This window comes from Carlito syrichta, unplaced genomic scaffold (assembly GCF_000164805.1).
Source record: "Carlito syrichta isolate Samal-C Ts95f unplaced genomic scaffold, Tarsius_syrichta-2.0.1 Scaffold287776, whole genome shotgun sequence".
Lineage (NCBI taxonomy): Eukaryota > Metazoa > Chordata > Mammalia > Primates > Tarsiidae > Carlito > Carlito syrichta.
In genome coordinates, this window is record NW_007231872.1 from 13,362 (window position 1) to 27,985 (window position 14,624).

At 36.3% G+C, this 14,624-nt stretch overlaps 1 protein-coding gene across 1 annotated transcript in view; it reads left to right on the forward strand.

Moving 5' to 3' along the window:
- The first annotated feature begins 9,656 nt into the window (after positions 1-9,656).
- Positions 9,657-14,624, forward strand: part of PRKAR2B (protein kinase cAMP-dependent type II regulatory subunit beta) — an 80,299-nt gene continuing 75,331 nt past the window's right edge. Inside the window, exons 1-2 of the mRNA XM_008053015.2 lie at positions 9,657-10,019; positions 10,641-10,676. Coding sequence (XP_008051206.2) covers positions 9,998-10,019; positions 10,641-10,676 — 58 coding nt within the window. The 5' untranslated portion in view covers positions 9,657-9,997. The remainder of the gene's footprint in view (positions 10,020-10,640; positions 10,677-14,624) is intronic.

Below are 14,624 nucleotides of genomic sequence, written 5' to 3' on the forward strand. Positions count from 1 at the left end.
CAACAGATACATGAAAAAATGCTCAGCCTCCCTAGTCATCAAAGAAATGCAAATCAAAACCACATTGACATACCACCTAACTCCAGTTAGGATGGCCATCATCAATTACTCAAAAAACAACAGATGCTGGAGATGATGGGGGTGGGGCAGAAGGGGACACTTCTGTGTTGTTGGTGGGAATGCAAACTAGTTCAGCTTCTGTGGAAAACAGTGCAGCAGTTTCTCAAAGAACTTAAAATTGAGCTTTCATACCATCCTGTAATCTCTCTCCTGGAAATATACCCAGAGGAACATAAATCGTTCCACCAAAAAGACACCTGCACACATACTTATTGCAGCACTATTCACAATAGTAAAAACATGGAAACAACCCACATGCACATGAAAAGTGGACTGGATAAAGAAAATGTGGTACACGTACATGATGGACTATTATGCAGTCATAAGAAAGGACATAATTATGGACTTTGCAGCAACTTGGATGGATTTAGAGTCTATAATACTTAGTGATCTATTGCAGAAACAAAGAGCTTACTACCACATATTCTCACTCGTAAGTGAACCCTGAACAATTATGATACTATAACAAAAGGACTGGCAGTAGTGGGAAACTGCCAAGGGAAGGGGATGGCACACTTCATCAATAAGGGTAACTGATCTCAAACCAGGTGGAGTGACAACCAAAATGAGGCCCAAACTTGACCTGTACATTTGTATATCTAACCCTGAATTGTACCCATCTTAAAAAAAGTTTTGAGGACAAAAAGTTTGAGGACTGCTGCTCTAGGTATATACCTATGCTTGGAAAGGCTGGTTGTAGGCATGTATGACTTTGAATCCACCTCACATTCTCATATCTGCTTTGGAAAGGTATTGCACCAGTTTATACTCCTGCAGCGGTGTGGGAGTTTCTGGCTCTTCAGGTTCAAGCCAACATAATGTCAGATTTTAACAAGCTTTGCCAGTAGGATAGGTATTAGATAGAATCTCATCCATCTTTCATGTTTATTGACCATATTTATAGTTCATCTTCTGTGAAAGGTTTTTCTTATTCTTTGCTATTTTTCTTACCTGACAGTTGTTTTGTACTGATTTGTAGGAATTTCTTTTCTCTTTCTCTTTCTCTCTCTGTCCCCCTCTCTATTTCTTTCTGCTTTTTTCTTAATGTTCTACCTGTTGGCAATATGCACTGAAAAAAATCTTCCAGTCTTGGGTTTGTCTTTTCTTTCTTTCTTTTTTTTTTGCAGTAACTTTGATTGAACACAATTTTTCAATTTTAATGTATCTTAACATTAATTATTTCCTTTTTTACTTATGCTTTTTATACCATGTTTACTCCAAATATTTTTTAAAAATCTCTGTATTTTCTTATAAAATTTAAAACTCTTGTTTCATAAATGTTGTAATTAATCTATAATTTCTTATTGTATATGATATGAAATAGAGAAGCTCATTTTATTTTTAAAATATGCATCATTTATTGATTAATTTTTCCCCACTGATTTATGTCAAATTGTCATATATATGTGAATGTACTTAAAGTTTCTGTACTGTCCTATTGGTTTATTTGTCTGTCTTTCATAGTACCTCTTTCTCTTAATATGACTTTATAATGGTCTTGATATATGGTAAGGTAAATGTAACTCTCACCTTTTTTTCTTTAAATTGTTTTTAGGCTTTTATAATTCCATAAAATTTTTAGGATATGCTTCTTCAATTCTGTAGAAATGATATTGAGTCTTCCTGTCCATGAATATGAGATATGTCTTCCTTTGTTCAGTCTTTCTTTTATGTTCTTTTTTTTTTGTCAAGGTCTCACTCCGTTGCCAGACTGGAGTACAGTGGTACCACCTCCTGGGCTCAGCAGATCCTTTTGCTTTAGCTTCCTGCGTAACTGGAACTATAGGCATGTGCCACCAGGCCCAGATGATGTTTTAATTTTTTTGTAGAAGCAAGATCTTGCTATGTTCCCCAGGCTGGTCTCGAACTCCCAGGCTCAAGTAATCCTTCTGCCTTTGCCTCCCAAAATACTGGGATTACAGGCATGAGCCACCACCCCTGGCCCCTTTTATATTCTCCAATAATGTTTTATAATTTTATCCATAAAGGTTTTTTAAATCTTAGTTTTATTCTTTTTTTTTTTTTTGAGTTGGAGTCTCACTCTGTCGCCCAGACTGGAGGGCAGTGGCTATTGCCGGCCACTACAGCCTCGACCTACTGGGCTCCAGCGATCCTTCTGCCTCAGCCTTCCAAGTAGCTGAAACTACAGGCGCGCGCTACCACGCCTGGCTCATTTTTTGATTTATCGTAGAGATGAGGTCTCGCCAAGTTGCCCAGGCGGGTCTCAAACTCGCAGACTCAGGCAATTCATTTACCTCGGCCTCTCAAAGCACGGGATTACAGGCTGAGCCACCGAGCCTGGCCTTAGTTTTATTCTTAAGTAACTTATCATTTTTGTTGTTATTATAATTGCAGTTTTAAAAATTACATATTTTAATTTTTTATTGCTGAGAATATATAAAAGGAGCTGTTAAAACTCAATAATAAAAAAACTCTATCCAAATTGAGCAGAGGACGTGGACATGTAAATAGAGCAGACATAAGAATGGCCAAAAAGCATATGGAGTTTTTAGTTATCAGGAAAGTGAAAATTAAAACCACCATGAGACACCATTAAATACACACAAGAACGGCTAAAATAAGACATACTTTTCGTTGGCAAAGGTGTATAGCAACTGGAACTCTAATAAATGGCCTGTGAGAGTATAACATGATATAAACACTTAGGAAAACTGTGGGAGTATTATAAAGTTTAGCATTCACCAATGACCCAGCAATCTTACTCCTAGGTATTTACCCAAGAGAAATAAAAACATGTTTACAAAAATAATTGCATAAGAGTGTTTTATAGAAGCCATATTCAAAATAGTCCAAGCTAGAAATTGAAATGTCCACCGACAGGAGAATGGATATATAGATTGTGGTGTATTCATACAAGGAAATACTACTTATCAATAAAAAAGAACACACTATTTATGCCCTCAACAACAAGAATGAATCTCACACTTACATGAAGTTCAAAGATAGACAAAACTAAACTGTGGTGCTAGAAGTTTTAATAGTAGCTACTTATGGAATAGTGGGAATTGACTGTAAGAGGGTTCATGGAAACTTTCCAAGGTGTTGGGAATGCTTTATATCTTGCTTGGAGTATTGTTTACATAGGTATAAGTTTGTCAAAACTCAATGAATTGTACATTTCATTATGTGTCAATTTCACCTCTATTAAAAAAACAGAAGCATGGATGATCTTGAAATCTTTTTTTCCACATTTTAACTGAGAACTGAGAAATGCCATTCCTCTCTGTTCTGATTTATCTTGTGAAATCTTTTCATTTTTCTTGTTAGAGACTAAAAGCCATGTTCATCTTCATAATTTTGGGGCATAAATGGGATTGCTTTTTGCTACTTGAAAAAAACCAAAGGCTAATCAGACTCTAGTGTATTTAAGTATCTTTTATGTTTTCAGCCAATACTGGATTAATATATGGGTTTCACAAACTTAGTTATTTGTATAAATATCACATTTATGCAAAAAATCTTTAGGTATCAGGGAGTACCTCTGTTATTATTAATTTTTCGTTAGCACTATTTTTTCAGTGTTGACATATTATGTATCCAGTAGTATTCTAAGCATTGGGCATACAATAATGAAGTGGACAGACAAGGAAAGAACCTGCCCTCATGGAGCTTGTAAGTCTACTGAGGGAGGAAACAGGCAATAAGCATAAAAAAACCAGATATCTTTAGCACTGGTGACTCTGGAGAAATGAAACGGTATGACTGAGAGGAACTGGAAGAGCTAGTTTAAACTGGGTATTCAGAGAAGAGGAGGTGTCATTTGAGCTGAGACTGGAATGGCAGGAATATCTTCATTCTGTGAAATAGACCGGAAGACTTTGAATATGGGTATTTTCTGTAACTGCGCTCTTATGAGTAGGCCAGCCTTAATCACATCCCTGATCTCTCAGTTGGTCTTCATTTCAAAGCCCTTATATTTTTTCAAAATTACTCTTTTTTTGGAGCTGTTTTGTTGTGACTTTATAGCTGAGTGGCAATTTGGACTCTTTGCAGCTTTCGGTTTTCCTGGTATTCTTAGTCTAGTCTGGATTGTTCACTCTTACAACAGGGCATAAATCTCCATAAATCTGCTCTTTGTATGTATTTGACCATACAGATGTTAAAAAGACAGTTGAGCATGTGGAGAAGAAGAGTTATTTGTGTAGTTTTGACGGTGGCCTTTCCTATCTCCTACTTCTTTTAATACCACATTTAAAATCCTGAAAGTATTTGGCAACTTTTCTCCTGGTCTTGTTGCCTCAACTCTGTGTGTGGTTTTATAAACTCAACCATTTTCAGACTCTTGTAGTTGAAACAGTGTTTTTCTTTCTTTTCCTAAGAGGGTATTGTTGGTAAAATTCTCAGAAATTAAAAAGTGAAAAGATCATGTTCGTTCGCAAGCAAAAGTGTGTTTTATTTTCTAGTTTAATAATTATATTTTATTACTTTGATACTTTAAATTTTATTACTATTTTTATACTTTAAAAATGTTATATTTTGAAGAGTTATAAATAGAAAGCATATCTTTAAAGCTGGCACTTTCTAAAAGCAGAGGCATCTATATTTTATCTCATTCTATCCCACCTCCATCCATGATCCACTTGCTTAGGTGGGTTGGATACCTGATCTTTGTACTTCATGCTGTATAGTCAAAAAAGAAGAAGAAAATTGGTCCCTCAAATGGTGGCTTCTCAAACAGTTTCCGTTATGTCTAATAAATGCTTTGTGATACATGGTTCATAATCTGTCTCTTAAATATCAGGACCATGATGCTTTGGACCCTCCAACTGTGATTCCGTCCTGGTAATCTCGAGCCCCTCCAGAGGCTGAATCTACAAATTCTTAGGCACCATGTATCAGGAAATGCAGCACAAGGGCTTGCAGGATAGTAAGAAATAAGAGTGTGTCTGAGTATTTATATAAGAAGTCAACGCTCACTTCCTTTTAACAAAAGTTTAGAAAATAAATAGTCTTTTTCAATACTGGGAATTAAGCATGCATAAAAAAGTTTGCAAGTTGTATCTGTTAGGTTAATTAGCAAAATATTTCAAGTCTTTGTTGATGTTTATTGGCTTGTTTGCTGTTGATCTTTTTAAAAAGTTAATTCCTCCTTGGTTCCAGGGTGAGCCTTATTTCACTTTAATTTTTGAAGCACAGGCATAAGAGAAATTAATTTATTCTGAGCTAAGTATTTACTCTGTCGAAAATAATTAGCTTATAGAGCTTCATTTTACACAGTTTCTAGTATCTTTTATTTAGACAGTTAACAGATTTCAGAAACTGTCTATTGCTAGAAAAGGTGACTAATAGGAGGGTGAAGATGCTAATTATTCAGCTGAATCCAAGATTGTTGTTTATATTTCACTTGAGGATATATGAACTCTTTTCTGCAAGAGGCTAATTTAACTAATGTGGCTCCAGTATATGTAGGGTAGTTTATTTATTTATTTATTTTTTTGAGTTGGAGTCTCACTCTGTCACCCAGACTGGAGTGCAGTGGCCGCTCCCGGCCACCGCAACCTCGACCTGCCAGGCTCCGGCGATCCTTCCGCCTCAGCCTTCCAAGGAGCTGGAACTACAGGCGCGCGCTACCACACCCGGCTAATTTTTTGATTTATTTTAGAGATGAGGTCTCGCTGCCCAGGCGGGTCTCAAACCCGTGGGCTCAGGCAATTCACTCACCTCAGCCTCCCAAAGGCGCGGGATTACAGGCTGAGCCACTGAGCCCGGCGGGTAGTTTATTTTTTATATTTGTTGTGTGTGTGTGTGTTGTATTTATTACTGTAGATCATAACTCAGGGCTCATATTTTTTTAGAATTTCCCTCTTAGTAGTGCACTCCGAAATGCAAACTATGTGCACTGTTATCAACCTGGCTTTCCTTTTTGGAGATCCAGCTCAATGGCTTCATGCTTTCAGTAACTGCTTTTATTTTTATAAAACCTGAGGATTTTTTAGTCTTCTGAATTTCTCTTTCACCTAAATTTTTGTAAGTTGGGCGGCTGCTTGCAGGGTGCAAGACCTTGAAGCCACTGTATTTGGAAATACCACCAGACTTGGTTAAGCACTTCAGAGGCAGGGACTCTTACAATTCCAGTGCCCAACATCCACATTCAGTGCAGCAGTAAAATTAGTAGGGACAAGGAGACTTGCTCTGTTTACTTACAGAGTTTATTGATTCATTCTTCAGATATTTACTCAGCACCTTTTATCTGTCAGACACTGTGTTAGACTTTGGGCATAAAGAGGTGGGCAGATAGGCAGTTCCTGCTGGCCGATGCAGTACTCAGTCCAATAAGTGTGGGAGGCTGTTTACACTGCTAGGGTAGAGAGGCTCCTTCAGTTTACTTAAAGTCATGGAGGATTATTCTTGTAAGGATACTCTAGGAACAAGGAAGACTTGAATTCATTAACTTCTGGATATCTTGAGAGTGCAGAACTAAAACTAATGCAACAGAACATCATTTGGCAACTGAAGGGATCGCTGGTTATACAAGCATGAAGATATTCATAGGAACACAGGACTCAGTGTTCCACACTGAACAGCGTTTGGGAGAAAGTCAAACCTATATAAATATTTCTGTATTTTTCCTTGATGATTCACTAAGGTTATATCCTATTTTTGCCATAAAACCCATAAAAAATTTTGGGTTTTAGTATATTCTTAAATCGTATTTGTTTGTATCTCCAGGCAGATAAGAAGTTTCCTAGTTTTTTCTTTTAGTCTCTAGTGTTCTCTATCTTCTGTGTGTGTGTGTGTGTGTGTGTGTGTGTGTGTGTATGTGACTGTATATTCAATGAATATCTGTAGAATAAGAAAATTTGAAGGTGAAAACCAAGAGTCTAAGAAAACTTAATGTGACTTATCACATTTTAGAACATCTTCATCTGTTAACTTTTTTTGAGAATTTGTATTGCTGTTTTACCATTTTAAAATGGTAATATTAGCTTATAATAAATATCAGTCTCTTACAATTGAAGAGGAATTTATAGTTGACATGTATAGATGTTTAGGGTTTTTTTCTTTATATAAAATCCCTGAAAGAAGGAAGGTAGAACTTACTTTTCATATAGTGTCAGCCGAGAATTTAAGTCAAGGTTACATGATGATTCATCATAGAGGGCAGTGGGGCCAGTAGTGTAGTCAAAGGCTCCTGTCTGCTAGTCACATGGCCTGTCCACACCACTCCTCACCGCCCCATTGCCAATGATGTGGATTGTCCAAAAGTAGGCAATGCCAATCCTCACCTTCTTCCTGTTCCCCTTCCCTCACCTAGGCTCCCAAGAGAGAAAGGACCAGGCATATCTTGGCCAGATGCACATTTATTTATTTCCAACCAGGCTTCCACCTTGAATCTTTCAATCTTCTTCCCTTCTTCCCTATATTGTTGGCTAGACTAAAAATCCTAGAACATTTGTGAAGGAGACAGCTAACTTGCCAAGTTTGTGAAGGAAACATTTGTGTTTTAGCCTTGCAAGTGGATAAAGAAGGATATGGATATGAGAGATTGGATTTTTGGTGATTGTTGTCAAAACCAGTATTTACCTTACTATAGTACTGCATACCACTTGCCTGGTGCACCTATCTTATTATGGCCAACCCCATGTCCCATTTGCTGTTGGGAAATGAAAAAATCATAGTCATATAAACTATCTACCCACAATTTGCAAATTGGTAGACTGGTGAAAATATTTAGTAGAAAAAAAGGAAAGTAGCTTATGGTTTAGTAAGTAAAATGTATTTCAGTAGGTATGTGCTTTCATATGTACACAAGACAGTGAGGCTAGATTCTCCAACTTAGATTAGATGCGGAATCACCAAGAATATGAAAGCTGCAATGGAATCTGATCAAACTCCCTGTACTGGTGACCCAAATACCACAAGTGGCATTGCAACTATCACATGATGTCACATGACTTTCTGAAACAGTGAACATATATCTATTCTTAAAATTCCAAACAAAATGCAAAAAAGAAAACAAAATTCCTTTAATGTATGTTATCACTGTGTTGTGAACAATTTGATGTATATTAAAAGTACATAAAATAATCAGGTGTCTATGTAAATAATCATGTGTCTATATAAAGCAGTACTAGGATCTAGGCCCAGATAGTTATAAACAGACATTTTTGCCAATGTGATTACCCAGTGGCATGTCTGAAAGTTGTGCAGAACAGAAGTTGTGGGATGCAGGACAGTTCTTTTTTTGTGTGGGACTGTTGTGGAGTTTGCCTGCCAAATGCCAAGGATGTCCTCTGAATTATTGTGACAATAGAAATTGCCCCCACTTCCCAAATGTAGCAAACACCTTCTAGATGGGATGCTGTGTGTATGGAAAAATATCTGCCTTCAACGCTTTATAAAGACACAAAAACCTAAGGACCCAAGGAAAACAAGACTTCCTAACATTTCAGACCAGAAGCTATAGTTCTGTGGCTTTATCATCTATGGAGTCTGCTGGGGGCAGGAGGGCAGAGAACATCTACTACTCTATTTTTGCCCCAAGGCTAAAATAGGTTTTCAGCCTTCATCTTGCCTTTATCTGCCCCTCTCTTGTGCATTCCTATTGTTGAAGTTTTTTGCATTTTGTTTCCATTCACTGTCCTTGTAGCTTGCTGGGGAGGCTGTCTTTAGCCTTGGTTCTGTAGGAGTTGTGAAAAGGGGTTTGAAAGTGCCTAAGAAAACTGATGGATTTTTTTCTGGTATGCGTGTGTGTGGTAAAATATACATAACATAGAGTTTACCTGTTGCAAGTTTTTTATATAACTAATTTGTGACTGTGCAAATATTTGGCTAAAGTATTTGGGTATACACATAGCAAAAATTTTATCTCTTTCAGTCAATTTGGAGGACATAATTTAGTTATAAACTATAATATTTTAATAATTGGGTTTGAATTATTTCACATACTTAATATTTAATAACAATGAAGTTCAGTATGGAAGAAAATTTACCTCTTTCTGTATAATTTCAGAAATTATAGTTTTCACTTGCTGTTTTCCTGAGACAGCATTTTCATGCTAGACACTTCTAAATTCAAGTTCTTTGGCTATGCTATAGGGTGGTGTTTGAACTAAAGCAAATTAATACGTTTCTCTGTGTCTTCCTATAAAATGTCCTCATTAGTAATATGAAGATGCTGATATTTAATAGCAAGATTGTAAGGGTTATTGTATCACATCTGACAGTTTTCTTCTGGTACTTGTTCCTGTGCATACATAATTTTTATGCAGTGCAAACATAGTGTTGATAAAAATGTTGTCTTCTTTTTTTACTTGACCCAAGTATTTGTGCAGTGTAAACAAATTTCATAATTAATGCTCTGAGATTATTGAGATATTGAAAATACTATAATAGGCTTGTGCCATTCTGCCACCAAAATACTCTGTATAGTACATGATGTCCTTTCTTTATATAATATGAACCATAAACTTGCCTGCTTCTTTCAAGAGAAACATTTTTTTAAAACCTCAGTTTTTGAGAGAACTATGTCATCAAAACCAAGAAGAAACACAGTTGAGCTGAGTTGCAGGAGTGGGCAGATGGTAGGCTTGCCCACTGAGTGGTGCACACAGCAGCCTGAAATTGCAGTCTTCACTGTACAGATTTGCATGTCGTGGACATCTGGGTTGCACAGAAATTGTCAAAATGACAAATCTGAGATGTTTAAGGATATAGTATCCTTCACCTAAAAATAATTTCAGTATACATGAACATTTTAAATTGTGTTTTCCAATTTTATCATTTAAAAAATGATGTTGCTGAATAGATTTATTCATATATTGCATTTTTTCTCTAGCATTACTTCTTAGCATAAGTCTCTAAGACTAGAATTACTCTATTAAATGGTGCAAATCTCTTATAGCACTTGAAGTAAATGTCAAATTGTTTTTCTAAAGGTATGTATAGATTTATACTGTTCCCGGTGAAGTTGTTTTAGCTGTTTATAACTAGGGATTTAAAAAGAAAAATTCGAAGTGCTTTGGGTGAATTGACTTAGTAGGTGAAATGTTGGCTGGGCGCGGTTATTCAAGCCTGTACTTCCAGGACTTTGGGAAGCTGAGGCAAGAGAATTACCCGAGCCCAGGAGTTCAAGACCAGTCTGGGCAACTTGGCAAGACCTCACCTCTACAATAAATCAAAAATAGCCAGGCGTGGTAGCACATTCCTGTAGTTCCAGCTACTTGGAAGTCTGAGGTGGGAGAATCACCTGAGCCTAGCAGGACAAGGGTGCAGTGGCTGTGAGCATGCCACTGCACTCCAACCTGGGTGACAGAGTGAGACTCCAACTCAAAAAAAAAAAAAAAATAGGTGAAATGTTGATTTTAATATATATTTCTTTGATTATTAGTGAATTAAACATTTAATTTTCATATGTTTATGGTATTTCTTATATTATTTTAAAATGTTTATTTTTTTCTTATTTGGATCATAAGATTGCTTACCAATTTGAGCCTTTTCAGGATTTGGTGAAAATTAGGTTTTTAATCTAATCACATTATTCTGCTTTTTTCTCTTAGCTCCAGTAATAAACCGATTCACAAGACGTGCCTCAGGTAAGTTTGATTATATTATGGATTTTGCTTACTAATGATGATACTAAAAATGATAGCATTATTGGACAAGAAGGTATAAGGAGAATAATTGCTGTAGAGTAATAATTTAATTATTTTTTAAAAATGTATTTTTTATATATTTTCTGAGAAAACACAATTATCTGATATAGTCATGATCTAGGAAATAATTGAAAATGCCCTCTGAGTGGGTTAAACTTAAATTCACATTGTGCACTAAGCTGATGCTTTTTGAAATGAGAACTCTCACCCCAGTGTGTTTGTTCTTACTCTTGATAAAATTACTACCTGCATGGCTTCCTGATTTACCAACTGCAATTTAGAGTCAGTGATTTAGTAGTTAGGTAAGGGACACCCTAGAAACAGTGAATGGTTTTTTGTTGTTGTTGTTGTTTTGATAAGACAGTTTTTAATAAGGGACTGGAGAAGTCTTAAAATGTACGCATAAGAAGTTGCCACTATGGGACCATTTAGAATAGGAACAAACTACTTCACGTTTGCTATGCCTCAGAGGCTATTGCTATCTTAATTACTCCACAGTAACCTAATGTAGTCACAGTGATAGACCTTAGCCATTAACAAGGGCTTAAACTAGGTTCAATATACGGTGTACTATCTAAAGTGGTAAGAAAGTATGGTACACAATTAAGAGCATTTCTTTCCAAAATAGTTTAAATAAGATGAATTTGGGCATTGAAATAACTATTTGGAAAATTCACCCTATGGGATACCTTCTTCTCTAAAGATGGAGAACAAATGAAGTATTACTACGTTTGGTTTGAAAAAATTACTCTTTCTTTTCAATATACCTGGAAATGAAAAAAAACAAAACAAGATAAACATTTTGTATGGATCATCTTTGAAGTTCATATAGTACAAATGAATTATTTATTTAATAAAATTACCTTATTTCCACCTGTGCTATAATATAAAAAAATACCAGTTACTGGTATAATTTACTCATGTTATATAGTGACCAGATCTATAAAGACATAAATTAGGAAAATGTGCTATATTGGGGTGGTATCTACTTTACCATTCTAAGTTTTCTGGAATCTCAAGGCATATTTATTTTAAATGGTAAAAACAAAGTGTAGATTATAATGCCTTTTGTGGAATTAGAGGCTGTGTTTATGTCAGTAAGGGATCACATTATATCTCAAAACAGAGCTATCAAGTGTGATCCTATTCTAGTATAGTAGTCTTTTATGAGTAGTGGTAGAAACTGAGGAGAAAGAATAAGAGAATCAGTACTGTGATATTTTCTCTTAACAATGTGAAATTCTTTCAAGAGTGACATAGGTAAGAGTCTTGGAATAGATCATTTTCCTTTCTGCCTCAAACTGTATTTCTGCACTGATTCTATTAGTATTTATTATACAATATACTTATCATTAATGATGGATCAAGGACTCTAGGATATGGATTAATTTTGAAAGACCATTAGTTTACTCCCTATTCCCCCATTGGGTGTCCACTGATGGATCAGGGACTCCCCAGGATATAGATTAGTTTTGAAATACTGTTATTCCATACCCCCTACTTCCCAGTGTGTGTCTTCTATATTTTAGCAAGACTTGGTGGGAAATGTAGAGATGATAGAATGCCAGCAAATAAATACACATAGAAATCAAATGTTGCATTTATTCCCAGAATGACAAGTATTGAGAAATGTCACTGAAAACAATAGGAAACAATTTGGTATAAATAAGGTGATATCAGGTTCAAGAGTCATGTTATATATAGCAATAAACTTGAAAGGAATAAAATTGTTATTTCAATCGTACAATATGCTGGAAACCATTATGAGAATGAATCTTGACATCATTTATTAGAAGGAAAAGAGAACTAACTTATGAAGTATCATTGATGAGTCAGTCGTTATTGTTAAGCATTTTACATAAATTTTCAGTCTTTCAGTTCAGAGAAAATTATTTAGTACCTTAGATAGAAAGAACAGTGGCATAAGAAAAAAAAGGAATGAGATATCCTTAATCATCTACATGTCTATAATTTATTTTGACTTTCTTATTTTACTTCTTATAAAAGTTAGTCTAAAACTTTTCTGGCAAAGAAAAATATAGAAACAGTCCTAAGACATCTCAAGGAAGAAATCCCGCAGTTTGTTTTGTTAATTTAGTGGCTAAAAATGAGATTTAGTAGTAGAAATACACATCAACTTCTTATAACAGTAACATTTCCCCAAAATAAATAAATGATTGTCTACTAAAATATAGAAAATAGTTTTTGGTAGTTAAACATATTTTTAAGATATCTTTTTCTGATAGTTTTATTTCAGAAATCCTTTTTCTTTTCAGAAATAAACTATAAAACTTTAATGTAAGAACTGTAATTTAGGAGAAGAAAATAAGTTGGGTAAAATCAACCAGAAGTCTGTATGATAATAAGAGTTTATTTCTACTCATCTATTTTTAAGATAATAATTACAACGGTAAATGCTCTATGTGTATATTAAAACAATAAATATAATATGTGTAGTGCTAAGTATCAACTACTGTTGATTGAATGAGACTGGTCTTGAATCCCTGGGCTCAGACAGTTCTCTCACCTCTGCCTCTCGAAGTGCTGGGATTACAGACCTGAGCCACTGCGCCTAGTGTCTTTATGTTTTCAGTATCTGCACATAAGCTGATCAAGTTTTATTTCTATAAGTAGGGGGAATCAGTTTCATTCAATAAAAAAGAACTCATTCAATTCTCATTCACTGTTGATTGAATGAGAGTGTATGATTAATGGAAACAAGTGTAGATGAGTATCAGGAGTAGGGCCCTACTTTACTGATTAGATTTGATGAATTCTACAAGGTATGATTAAAAACAACAACTGTGCTTGGCCTTTGGGAGACTGAGGTGAGTGGATTGCCTGAGCCCGCGGGTTCGAGACCCGCCTGGGGAGCGAGACCTCATCTCTACAATGAATAAAAAAATCAGCCGGGCGTGGTAGCGCATGCCTGTAATTCCAGTTACTTGGAAGGCTGAGGTGGAAGGATCACCGGACCTCAGCAGGTCGAGGCTGCGGTGGCCGGGAGCGGCCACTGCACTCCAGTCTGGGCGACAGAGTGAGACTCCAACTCAAAAAAAACCAAAAAAACAACAACAACTGTGAGATGCCTGAAATCCAGATGTATCTTTAGTATCATCCTGACAGCACCATATAACAACACCCCATAATTTTTTTCAACCTGCTGGACTTAGGCAATCCTTCTACCTAAACCTTCCAAGTAGCTGGAACTACAGGTGTTCACCACCATGTCCAGCTAATTTTTTAATTTATTGTAGAGATGAGGTCTTGCCATGTTGCCCAGGCTGTCTCGAACTTGTGGGCTCAGACAATCCTCTTGCCTCGGCCTCCCAGTGTGCTGGAATTCCAGGCGTGAGCCACTGTGCCAGGCCCATATATTTATATTTTTTAAAAGACAAGGTGTGTCACCCAGGCTGGAATGCAATGGCATGAACATAACTCACTGCAGCCTCAAACTCATGGGTTCAGTTATTCTCCCATCTCAGCCTCCCAAGTAGCTAGCTAGTATACTACCAAGTAGCATGCTACCTTACCCAGCTAATTCCTGAATTTTTTGTAGAGAAGGTGTCTCACTGTGTTGCCCAGGCTAGTATTGAACTCCTGGGCTCAAGTGATTATCCACCTTGGCCTCCCAAAGTGATGTGATTATAGGAATGAGCCACCACACCTGGTCACCTTATTTTTATATTATTTTATTATTATTATTATTTTTTGAGATGGAGTCTCACTTTGTCGCTCAGGCTGGAGTGCAGTGGCACACTCTAGGCCCCCCAGCATTGACCTCCTGGGCTCCAGTGATCCTTCTGCCTCAGCCTTCCAAGTAGCCGGAACTACAGATGCACCCTACCATGCCTGGCTAATTTTTAAAATTTTATCGTAGAGATGAGG